Raw genomic sequence first — 12,429 nt, 5'->3', positions numbered from 1 at the left:
TTGAAAACGAGCAGTTCTGGATCCTTGTTGGTGGACACAGGGCTCGCTCTGTCTCCATTCTGGGGCTGCACTAACAGACTCGTACCACAGACTTGGCTACTAAGGGGTGAACTCTTTGAAACTCACCCCCAGTGTCTTTTAAAGCATCTCCTTAGTCAGTGTTGAAAAATGAAATTATGTTTTTGTAGTGCATTTTAATTTATGTTTTGATTATTGTTAAGCTATTTTAAATGGAGAAGCAGTGCAGGATGTATGTATTTCAAAGAAAAGCAGAATATACGATATTCTGCCCATCTTAGTTGTATATTTAAATTGCTCACATGAGAACATGGACTTTTTTCTCTGTGTTTGATACATGCTTATTGTACTGTAGGCTCAAATGGTAATGTGAAAACTGATCAAACCTCCCTGCACATTTCAAAAATTTGTCCGTTCGCAGAGCTGTGTTAACACTAAAACCAATTCTACCTGAGGCAGAACTGGAGTAAGGTTTCTATAATCCTGGACGCTACAGTTTGGGTTTGTAGACACCTCTTTCCTAAAGTCTGCCTAAGCTATGAGTTTCAGCGATTCTGATTTCAAACATTCAAGATCAAATCTTTTACAAAGTCTACTTCTCATATTTTGTCAGTTTGTTAGAAAACGCACCTTTTTTGATACTCTCAGTTCTCAGTGGCTCGTATTGTGTCGACATTTGAAGGGTCTTTGGGAAACAGATTTGCAAATACTGATTGGATCGCAAAAAGTGGATGAAAAATTATTTATCTGTTGTATATTATTATTATTATTATTATTATTATTATTATTATTATTAGGAGATATGAAGCAGTTCTAGATCATTTCTTCCAATTGCAGGGCAAATTGGTGCGTTGATCTAACTTTAAAATGGTGTCATGTCAGTTTCTCTTAAGATCCTCCCTTTCAAATGTTCTACTTGCCATCCCTGTGCCGCCTTAAGAACACAAAACAACCCTCAACTTAAGCTCAGTACCTGGGATTTGCAAGCAAAAGGCTATTTTACCCTTCAGAACTTGATTTTTGCATCAACTTCTTGTTGTAAGTTGATTTCTGAGACAAGGAATCCTATTTTGCTGCCTTCAACTTAATGCTACAGTGAAATAATATGAATCTGTTGAATCAAAAGAGGGTTGAAAATGTCCAAGTAGCAGCTATTCTGGGACCACAGTACCAGGAGCCGGTTAATTATCACACAACATTAAAATCTTAACATCTTGTTGCGCCACGGCGTTGGACTGCAGCCCTGATGTAACTTTATTGTACAGGATTGAGATGCTGCCTGTTTTTAAGTTTTAAACCAACATCATTATTGTAAAGGTTCTGTCTAAACTTGTACCCTGCTGTTTGTATGTATTCTTTTAACCATACTTATTAATTGGTATTCACAATAAAACCCAGGCCAAATGTACAGAATAATATGTACAGTGTTGTTTTCCTTCATTCGCATGCTTTTTAGGGCACTTTGTAGCTGAAATGGAATATTTTATGGTGAGATTTTAAAAAACCTTATTTTCTCAATCAGCTTCTTACTGTGATGAATGGTGACATCCTTCATGAACTCACTATTTTCTGTCTGAAGAACCTCCTTTGGTTATTTCACACTATTCATTTCTGATACTCTGAGTAATTATGCGTGTGTCCTCACATTGGAATTGAGCTCCCAAAAAATGTATTTTTAATAAAGAAAGCAACGTTTTTGACCCTACTGACTGATGGCAAACAGGACAAAGAGCAAAGCATATACAGACACCAACATGTCATTGCAATTCTTGGTTAGACTCAATACTGATCAGATCAGAATCAGTCATTCCCACAAAATGTAATTTAAAAAATATAATATGTTGTAGAATATACTTAATTGAGGAAAAGAGATACAGCGTAACAAAGCAAGACTATACAAAATATAAAATACCCTTTCAGAAAATATTTTTATAGAGAAAATTTAAATATACAAAAGGTTCCTGCTCATGTTGACAGCACTGTTAGTCCAGTCTGCTCAAAACCACACCCAAACCGTCCTCAAGGCACATGACTTGTGTTTAAGACGGACTTCAAACACTTTAACTGTAATCGTGGCCTATTTATTTCATCGATTTATTTAATGTTACGGAGAAATAGTAAAGATTTGAAGGCTTTCAAAACTGTCTTCATCCTTACCACTAGATGGAGATCAATGTGTACAGGAACAAGTAAAGACAGATGGAGAAGAGGAAGGCAAGACAGGTTTGCTGAGCAGCTATTGACTCACTGTGATAGGGATTTATTAACAACTGTTTAGTTTCATGTTGTGTTTTACATTTTGCTGCACTTGTAACACCAGCTCCATTCTGAGAGGTTATGTTTCTGTTTTGTCATTTATCATTTTGCTCATCTAAAAAAACACCTGATAAAACAGGCATGGATCTCAATATGTGTATTTTATGTGTCAGAATATTTGGACAATTGAGCTGGAGGCTGAGTGTAATTTTCTCCTTGAAATTATGGAATGGGAGTGCTCTTTTTTGTGAGCCCATAAAAAAGGCTAGCATGACCACCTCATTACCTCAGCAATAAAAGAATACAGCCTCCAGTGCAGTGTAAGCAATGTCAGTGTGCAGAGTCCAACGGCTCAACTGGCTGCTTTTGCGGCAGATGATTGCCAAAGTCTTTAGCCCCAAGTTCAGAACAGCAACTGGTGTTCAGGGACGATGCCCTCGGGGAAAGTGGTCAAGTTCATCCTGTATGAGGTGCTGCAGTATGCGGCCCTCATCGTGCCAATATTTGTGACCATGGAGAGGTTTGCTGGCCTCATACATCACGTAAGAGGCCGGGATCTAACAGCATACTGGCTAGTGGTGGCGACCTCTATTGCCTATGTGACCACTGTGACCCTCTTGGTGTGGGTCCCTCTTAAATATCTGATCCTGAAGCAGCGCCGGTTCATCACAGAGATCACACAATGGTGAGTACAGCTGTTAAAAAAGTATTTCACAGTAATGAAAGCATCTACATGTTCCAGATAACGCATCTTACCTAAAAGAAAACACATTTAAGAGGGCACAGACAAATGAACACAAGCCGTTTAAGGCAAAAATTTGACTTTGGGTTATATAGACAAAATGAACTTGACAAGGAGAAGGAGAAAAAACTGATAACAATGATGTGGTGGAAGAAGTACTGAGACTCTTTAGTAAAGTAGGAACACCACAACGTAAAATAATCCTGTATTCAGAAATATAAAGTAAAATATACTTTAAAAATATACTTTAAATATCAACAAATATACTTTACATTTCAGTAAATGTACTCATAATCCAAAATGGCCCCTGGAGTTAAGATTGTAGCTGGTGAATATGGTCAGAACTGTAATTACTTTATATATCTTTGGTAGTTTAACCATTACTAATGCATATTTTGTGACTGAATCATATCTTTTATGAAACTGTAGTCTATAAACTAACTACCGGTAGTAACTATAGATAGAAGACTAATTTATGGAGAGTAAAAGGTGTCATATTTGCCTCTGAAATGTAGTGCAGGCAATACTTGTACATAACTGTACTGAAGCACAGTACTTTATTAAGCGTATTTAGTAACTTTCCATCAAGGCAACACTAAAAAAAGCCACAAAATGAAGTGAAAAGATGCATTACAACGAGCCCATCATCAGTGTTTCTCAGTTATTCATCACACTGAGATGATCATTATTCAAATGTGATCTAAAATACTTATTTTGTTTTCCAGGAGACCAACAGCACTGGCATATCTCATCCTGTGTACATTACCGTGCTTTGCTATTTTAATAGCCGCCTCCAAGGTAATATCATCAAGACTGATCGTTCATGTCACTGAGGAGCACCTGTTGACGTTTTTTTCTGTCATGCTCCGACGGGGTCCTTGAACAGGCACATTTGTTGTAAACAGTCCATTTGTGGCACAAGCTTGTTTCATGTCTCCCTTGTGTACAAGAATGTGTTTAGAGCACAATAATTATTCACTGAGTGATGGTTGATGCAGCACATTGCACCACAGAGATGGAAAAAAGATGGCTTGTCACCAGTCTTCTTCGATCTCTTGAGGATATTTTTCTTTAAGTTGCATCCAAATATTTTCTCATGTGTTGGAAAGGACTTTAGCACCATTGCAATTAAAAGAGAAAGGAAGTAGAAATTAGTTCCCCATCACAAGACTTTACACTCGGCCCGTGGTATTCAGTAACCCACAGAGAATATAACCGGTTGGCCATTAACCCTAACATAAATACCATCCACCACTCTAAAAAGACTGGAATGTTTACACATATTTTACACCCTGCTCTTTTCTATTTAATACTAAGACAAACAAGGTTATAAATAAGAACGTCTGACCACAAAGACATATTAATATATCTAATATTTCTTAATCTCCGGGTAATGAAATCATAAAAAATTGGAATGCAGTAGCCCTTCTTTCTCAGTCCAGCCAAATGCCATAATGAAGAGTTTCAATTTAATTTCTTCCTGCTGCGTCCTTCATGATTTCTAAGTGGCAGATCGATTCTTTCTCCTTTTCATTTTTGCTTATTATGTGTTGTGCTGTAGGTGCAGGTAGACAAAGGAGTCAAGTTTGACCATTTTACTGAGTTGCCTGTTTCCATGGTTCTTTTCTCTCTCATCTGTGTGGATGTCATCGAGAGGATTCGACCCTGCAGGCTCACTGGACGATGTAAGTCTTGAATGTACTGAGATTAGTAAAAATGTAACTATACTGAAGAGTACATTGTACTGTATTTCCTGCACTTGATGTGTTTTTCATAGTGCATGTTCTGTGTGATTAATTGACATAGATTGTTGCTTTCTTTAAAACTAGACTTTGTGTTCTTAGCATTTTAGAACTGGAACAAACGTCAGAAAATGAATCAGTAGCTATTTTAATGATAAATTAATCATTTGAGTAATTTTTCAAGAAACAATCCTGGACTATCTCTGATTCCAGCTTCTCGAATGTGACCATTTGCTGCCTATCTTGTCATATATGCATATGCATACATATAAAACACAAAACCTTTCCATTTACGGTCTCTTAACAGAATAGTAGACCAAATGAATAATCAATTAATCGATAAAATATTCGCCAGACTAATTCATAATGAAAATAAGTGCTAGTTAACAACTAAAAATGTGGTCAATTTCTAAATATTTATTAGTCAGATGTACAGTAAATGTGCCTCTCAAATACAATTCTGACTACAATCCAACATTTCAAAATAACCAAACCCCCAAAATGCCCCAAAGCACCACCCATATGCCTCTTTTTCGACACTACTTGGTATTGATTTATTTTGGTCAATACCTTAAAGGTATTGAGTACCGATAACCAGCTAACAGGCCACTCTTTGTCACTATAGCTGTACTGTATATAGGTTGGAGAACAGAGAGAAACACTTTTCACAAAAGATATTTGAACATAACACCAAGAAAAGGTGTACATAATAAAATTGCATTGTAATTTATGTATAAATTATAATTCTATTGAGCTGATTTAGTTTCAGGGTAGTGGTATTGCGCATGCTGGCTCACAATCACACTGTCATGGTTTGCTAAGACACTTGAACAAAAGAGCCATTCTTAATGCGATTAGTAACACCTCTGGTTTTCCTATGACAAGTGAAAATATCTGCTGTGAAAAACAGTCAGGTCTCAAAATAAGCACCAGCCACCAGCTAAATGCTGGTCAAATATGCAAGTGGCTGGTAGATTTGGAAGTTGAAAATGACTGATGTAGTTGCTTCAGGTTGATATCGGCTGGATTTAAGCATATAGAGTTATGGTTATTGTTTATTTGTCATGAACAATAAAATTACACAACTGGTAGGACAAGGATACAGAGTTATGGTTATATTAAATTTATGTATATTATATGTGTTATTATTACTACTCTTTTTCTGTACTATTACTGTTTTTGATGTGACACATACTATAACTATTCAATCCGTTAGTGTCTTGCTATGCAAACCTGCAATTCTGCCTTTCCATTTTATGTCATTTATTATTTGTTAAATGTTAATCTTTTTTTCTGACTATAGTTGACTGTGCTGCTGTAACACAATGATTTCCCTTCCTGGACTAATGACGTACATCTATCTATCAGTCCATCTGTCTAATAGCTGGTATTTTCTGTGCTCATATAATTTGCAGCAGACAACTACGATCATGACCTAGATGTGACAGGCCCCACCCTCACCCACCTGGAACAGGTGACCACCGTGTCAAGCCAGCTGCAACCTGATGAAGGCCAGAACGATCTGACCCAAGGCCATCCAGAGGCCAGGAATGGCAGCGCCTCAGGCAGGTGGCAGCACCCCAGCTCACGAGCAACCAACAATGCCTACTTGTACACATCCTCCCGTCCCCAATACTACTCTGGCCCTTTGAGCTTCCTGTGGAGGAGGGATGGAAGGTCAGAAGTGTTTGTGGATAGTTTCCTGTTCTGGCTAGACACTGTAGAGATGTTGAGAGTGGCAGGAGAGCCGCTGGTCTTTTACTCAGTCTGGGTGTTCCCCATCTACATCTTCGCTTTCCTGTCCACTCTCCGCATGGTCATCACTCCTTACAACCCCTTGTTGTCTTTTGCTGGATTTGCTCTCCAGGATTTTCCTTTCTTTGTGATTCGGCTGACTCTGATTATTTTGTTTGGTTATGTCACACCTGTATTGTATGCACTGAAAAATGTGCTTGTGAGCCTGACTTTTATCTACTTTAGATTCATGACTAAGCTGAAGATATTTAGAAGCCAAAGCATGTTTTGAGGAGGAGTGGCCCATTCTGTCGCTAATGAAAAGATCCGCTTTGATTGTGGATGGTGGAACAGTTGGTGTATTTATGTGTATGTAGCAGCATCAGAGAAGTATAACGCTGGTACTGATGATGAGCTTTTGAATTGTAATGGCTTCAAATGTTTTGAAAGCCCATTCATCCAAATCAAAGTGTAAAAATGATTTTTGATCTTAAAAAAGAGGAGAGCTGTGTCAGCTGGAGTATAAAGCAACTGTATTTGTTTTTGTATGACATATTTGAATTAATTTAGTATTTATTGACACCAGATTTTATGTTTACCCTCTTTTTTATTTTTTATCTGTACTGCATTTGTATGGTGTAATTCCAAAAAAGTGTTGAAATTATTGTATACAAAACCATTTCAAACAACCTTAACAATATTAAATAAATGGTGTAAACATACTGGACGCAGGTAAAAGATGCACTGGTCAATATTTTCTTATTAATAATTAAAGTTAGAGACTACCTGATGAACACAGTGAAGCATGTAGTCTTAAGATATTTCCCTCAGCAGTCGGTGAAGACCAAAAACACCTAAAAGGAAAGTAAATATTGCATGATTGAACTTCAAATTAATACTTATGTTGCTTCTTATCTGCTGAATGTGTAAATAAACAATACTTTCATCATATCAACATCATGAAGTGATAAAATGTTGTGTTTACAGCTTATTCTGTGGTAAAAAGTGGTAGAAGAGTCAGTTGATACTGCTTTAAGTTAGGATGAACATTGGTGGTTGACATATTGTGTCACCTCTCTCTGGTTTACCAGAAATGTGTTTGTATGTCGCTTACCACTAACTGTCTTGATATAATTACTTTCAGTAATGGCCACAGGATTTCTGTCATGACGCAGTGAGTCAATCTGTACTGTTGTAGCATGCAGGAAGTCTGTCCTCCCAAGAAAAACAACAGTTGTTGCATGTAGGCTCAAATATAAATTCAGAGAAAAACAACCAAAAGTGTCTATGTAAGATGCTGAGCCCACCACGAGCTGCCAGATCAGTCCAGAATCTCCTATATCTTGGGTCTTTTGGCCATTACCATATCTGTATACTCCTTGAACTCTTTATTGACTCTTTGTGTTCTGAGGATGGGGACATCCTGGAATGGACCACTCCATCAAGATTGAAATATGGATAAAAGTGATCACTCTGAGTAATATTTTGCATTGATTTGAGAATGGTGGATCCAAACCATACCAGGAAAATGCTGCGCATCTGTTTGAAGACATCTGCAATTGGTTTTCCATTTATTTATTTAGGTTTTTCCTTTAATTTATCACTTTGATATGGTAAATGCACATTCCTAAGACCTTACAGGATATTACAACACACTGCACCTGAGCGCTGATGTTTTTATCATAACAGAGCCAGCCTGATGAAGCATACATTTGGATTCCATCATACTTTACTCTTTCGCAACCTATGTGGACCTCTTTGGAGGCATCTTTCTCTTAGAGTATCTATTTCCTCTCATGATTGCTATTGCAATTTTCTTCTTTTGCATATCGCAGAATAGTAAGATAGATCTAATAGATCGATAGATTTCCTTTTTGTCTTGCTGCTTCCATTTCCTTGGTTTGTCCTTGGTTGTTTCAAATTAGCATCTCATCCTCGTCTTTTGCCTGTGGCACAGACACCGCAGTGGTTTATGTGATTCCATGCCCATATAACTCACTGGATGGCAACCTTGGCTCGTGTATGTGTGTATCAATGCAGAATGCCACTATGACACCACAGAGAGACGCTGGTGTATAATCGGCAGTCCTCCACCAGGACAAGTCTGACAGAATTATACCCCATGGAGCACTTGGTCTTTGTCCGTCTGATGGATGAGCCAGGGCTGCGGGACAGAGTGTTTAAGGGAATTGCCAAACCGGCGGTTCCTGTCTCTCCTAGAAAAAAGGAAAAAATGAAGGAATTTGAAAGATAGTAGCAAACGTCATGCTGCATCCATAGTGATAAATTCAGTGAATCTCAGACAGAAATTTATATCAGCTCAAAATGCATTGCCGCACTGAGAGGGAAGATTTGTAAGAGACACTATTAATGATATACACATGGAGTGACAGTAGACAAGCAGCTGTAATTCACAGTGAGGGACCAGAGCTGGCCTGCTTTCATTACTGGTATGAAAACTAAAATTAACTTCCTTTAATTTCCCCACAGCCATCCTACTCCTAAATGATTCATACTATAATCTGCAAGAAAAGCTTTAGTGCAGCTCGAGATATTGTGACCATTTTACAGTGCGTCATGTTGACAGACTGGGAGCTTTTTTTCTTTTTTTATTCCTGTGACATAAGCTGAATGCTCTGAATGATCAAAGGAAAAAGCAACAGCCATGCATTCATTTTTCTTTAACTGAGTCTGTAAGATCCGCGTTAAACTATGAATAGTGTGAACCTGTCATGCATGCTGAGAGAAGGTTTGGATTAATTCAACTAGTTTTAACTTAATATTCAGCGTTTTCACTGTTAAAGTCTTACCCTAATCAAGATATATTTAGTTGCAATTAAGTCCTTAAAGTCTAATTTTCTTTAAATGTTAAAAAAGATCTGTCAGTGTGGCAGAACTCGTTCAATTCTATTTAAATTGCCATTGTAAACTTTGTTTGAATCACAAAAAAATCAAGTAAAAGTTGTCTTTATAACCTGCTTTATACTTTACAGGATACAGGATACAGGTGCCAGATTAGTAGCCAGGATTTGCCAGGAAAATACTGAGGTAATGAGTTCATATTTTCCAAGTACAAAATATCCAACCAAACAAGTTCTGTTAACATTTTCTGAATATTAAAAAGAAGTTTTCTTATAAGTTTTCTTATTATATCTGCTTAGTGGCATTACTTTCAAGATGGCAATATAAGTCAGTTGGTCCATCATTTTGGTCCAGACTAATATATATATATATATAAAATAACTCAGGCAGATTGCCATGGAAATTGGTACAGGTCTTCAATGTCCCCAGAGGATGAATCATACTGATTTTGATGATCCCCTGACTTTTCCTCTGGTGCCACCATGAGGTTCACATTTGTGGATTTCAGTGAAATGTGTCAACAACGATGGGATAGATTACATTGAAATGTAGTACAAACATGTTTTATCTTACTTTAGATTAATTGTAATTACTTGAATTTCTTAATTTTTCATCTAGGGCCATCATCAGGGCAACATTTCAATTTGACCAACACTTGGTTGGGCAGCAACTTTTCTAATGACCTTAAACCTGCAAAACAAATGACATTCCCATCAGGCTCAGCTGTATTTTATGTTTATTGCTGATTAGCAAATAAACTACTTTACATGTCACCCTATTACACCTGTTTAACATCAGCATGTTAGCATTGTCACAGTGAGCCTGTTAGCGTAACGTTAGGGTTTGACATGTGGTGGTTGGGGCTCTCTTAATGAAAAGACAGAACAGGATAGATAACTTTCTTAAGCAGTACTTTACTGTTCACACTTCACCAGCTTCACAACACTGCATTGTTTCTAATTGGCTGAACTAGCCAATCAGAGAGGGATTTAGATCATGGTAAATGTGAGGAAAACTACATAGATAGATTCAGGAGATTATTCTAACTGTTTTAATGATTATGATATTAATATTTAAACAAATAAATATAAATATGCAAATAATAACTGTGTGAACAAATATATAAAAAGTGAACTGTGTAAACATTTTTAATTAACATAAATATATGAATTAACTTCTAAATCTTACATTAGCATGCTGCTGCAGCATCACAGTGCCACTTTGGAAACAAGTTGAACATAATGTCTCTGGATTCTAATTATAGAATAAATTTAGCTTAATAAGAGCATTGCATTGAACAGAAGCAGGATTATCCCCAGTTTCTCCTCAAACCACTCTCAAGGTAACACGAAAAACAAGGGGGAGCGCAGCAGAGAGGAGAAATGACACAAAAAGAAGCAACAGCGGAGGGAGAGGGAGCAGACATTGTGGACAGAGATGAGGAGAATGAGATAGCGGAGAGAAGAAAAGAAGAGAGGACAGATAGAGAGACGACAGAGGGAGGAGGAGGAGTGGGGGGGTTTGCTGTTAAGGAGGGGTGGAGGCTTTGTAAATCTGAGAGGCTGGAGGCGCATTTGAATTCAGGCTGTGTGTCTCCTGCGCTAGCCGAATGTTACCTGCTCTAGCATGGCAACAGAGAGAGAGGGAGAGCGTTGAGCTTCAGCTGCAGCCTCTACACACACACACACACACACACATACGCACGTGCTTACACAGTCACAACAGGAGTGCAAAGAGTGACTCAGGTAAGCAGGAACGCCCCTGATGAGAGTGAGGACCCTTGAGAGAGGGAAGCAGCATGGTCAAGTGAGAGGGAGAGATACTGGAGGAGGAGCTATCGAGCTGGATTTTTGAGCAGGAAGAAAGAAAAACAAAGAGCCCAAAAACCTCTGAATCTGGACTCCCAGGTTAGGCTTACGAGAAAGGGATAGACAGGGACAGACGGATGTGGAGTGATGCGAGAGGTCTTACTGGATCATTCTGAGAAACATTCAGAAGCACACACAGGGAAGAAAATTACATTTAGTTTTTGTAACAAGAACACACGGGGGGCTTAAGCTCGGGGGAGGCTGGAGGGGGAGCCTCTTCGACAGCGCAAGTCAGAAAAGAGAGAGGGGTGAGATGTGGTAGTTGGAGGGTAAATAAAGGATGGCGGATGAATGAACCACCCCTCTTTTTGAGATGAGGTGAGCACACACACACACCTTAACACAAGAAGACATACGAACCTCACACTCACACATTCCTCAGTCAGACGGTCCTTGGATTTAGGATTAACAGTGCGGGACTTTGAAGAGGCTGTGAGACGTCTCTGGGCAGAACTTATGAGAGGGACCACCCGCTGCTGAACCCCCAAGTCGTCCTCTCCTGTGAGAACCTGTGGACACAAAAGACAGGATTCTTTTTGTGGTATCCCCAAACTCCTGGATGAGCTGGTGATCAGGTAGATCACCTGTGCCATGAGGATTCTGCATGCGAGCCTGGCCTGAAACGACCCACCAACCCAGAGGCTCTGTCTGCCTGTCCCCTCCTCTTCCCCCAACTGGATGTCTTGATGTATTGCTGTGGGCTGGGACACTGGCAGAGAGTGCAGTCCACCTATGTAAGTGACCATCGCAGCATCCATCACCATCTTTTTGATCACATAGCAACAATGGTGTTGTTGTGTGGCAGACAGGGAGGTTAGGGGAAGGGGGGGGGGGGGGGGGCGGACGGGGGTCGACAGCACTGTGTATGGCAGATTATTGCATATATACAAGTAATTTAAATGTGTATGCAGTTCATTCACAATTATTACCAGGCACCCTCGGCATCGGCATTTGCAGTGTGTAAGCATGCTCAATAACACATGCAGTCTTCTAGCAGCTGCAAGTGTGATGATTACAACCTGTTATTTGCTGCTAAGGTGTGCTCTACTCAGTGACAGTCCGTTTGACTTTTCAGCTGGGCTGCAGTTAATCATCACAGACAGTGTCATTGTGAAACAGCACTCTCTGTATTGATCTGAGTACAGGACTTCATCAAAACATTACCTAAAAGCCGATAACCGGTATTGGATGGTTTCACCTCCACCTC

The 12,429-nt window shown here is 38.9% G+C and overlaps 1 protein-coding gene across 1 annotated transcript; it reads left to right on the top strand.

The window, feature by feature from the left end:
• Nucleotides 1–2,705: 2,705 nt before the first annotated feature.
• Nucleotides 2,706–6,784, top strand: tmem236 (transmembrane protein 236). The gene is made up of 4 exons (XM_053329989.1): nt 2,706–2,959; nt 3,742–3,814; nt 4,578–4,701; nt 6,174–6,784. The coding sequence occupies exons 1-4, from the start codon at nt 2,706–2,708 to the stop codon at nt 6,782–6,784; spliced, it is 1,062 nt and encodes a 353-aa protein (XP_053185964.1).
• Nucleotides 6,785–12,429: the final 5,645 nt, after the last annotated feature.

This window comes from Scomber japonicus, chromosome 12 (assembly GCF_027409825.1).
Source record: "Scomber japonicus isolate fScoJap1 chromosome 12, fScoJap1.pri, whole genome shotgun sequence".
In the NCBI taxonomy this organism is placed as follows: Eukaryota; Metazoa; Chordata; class Actinopteri; order Scombriformes; family Scombridae; genus Scomber; species Scomber japonicus.
Note: the sequence above shows the minus strand (reverse complement) of the source record. Positions and strands in the feature narration are given on the sequence as shown.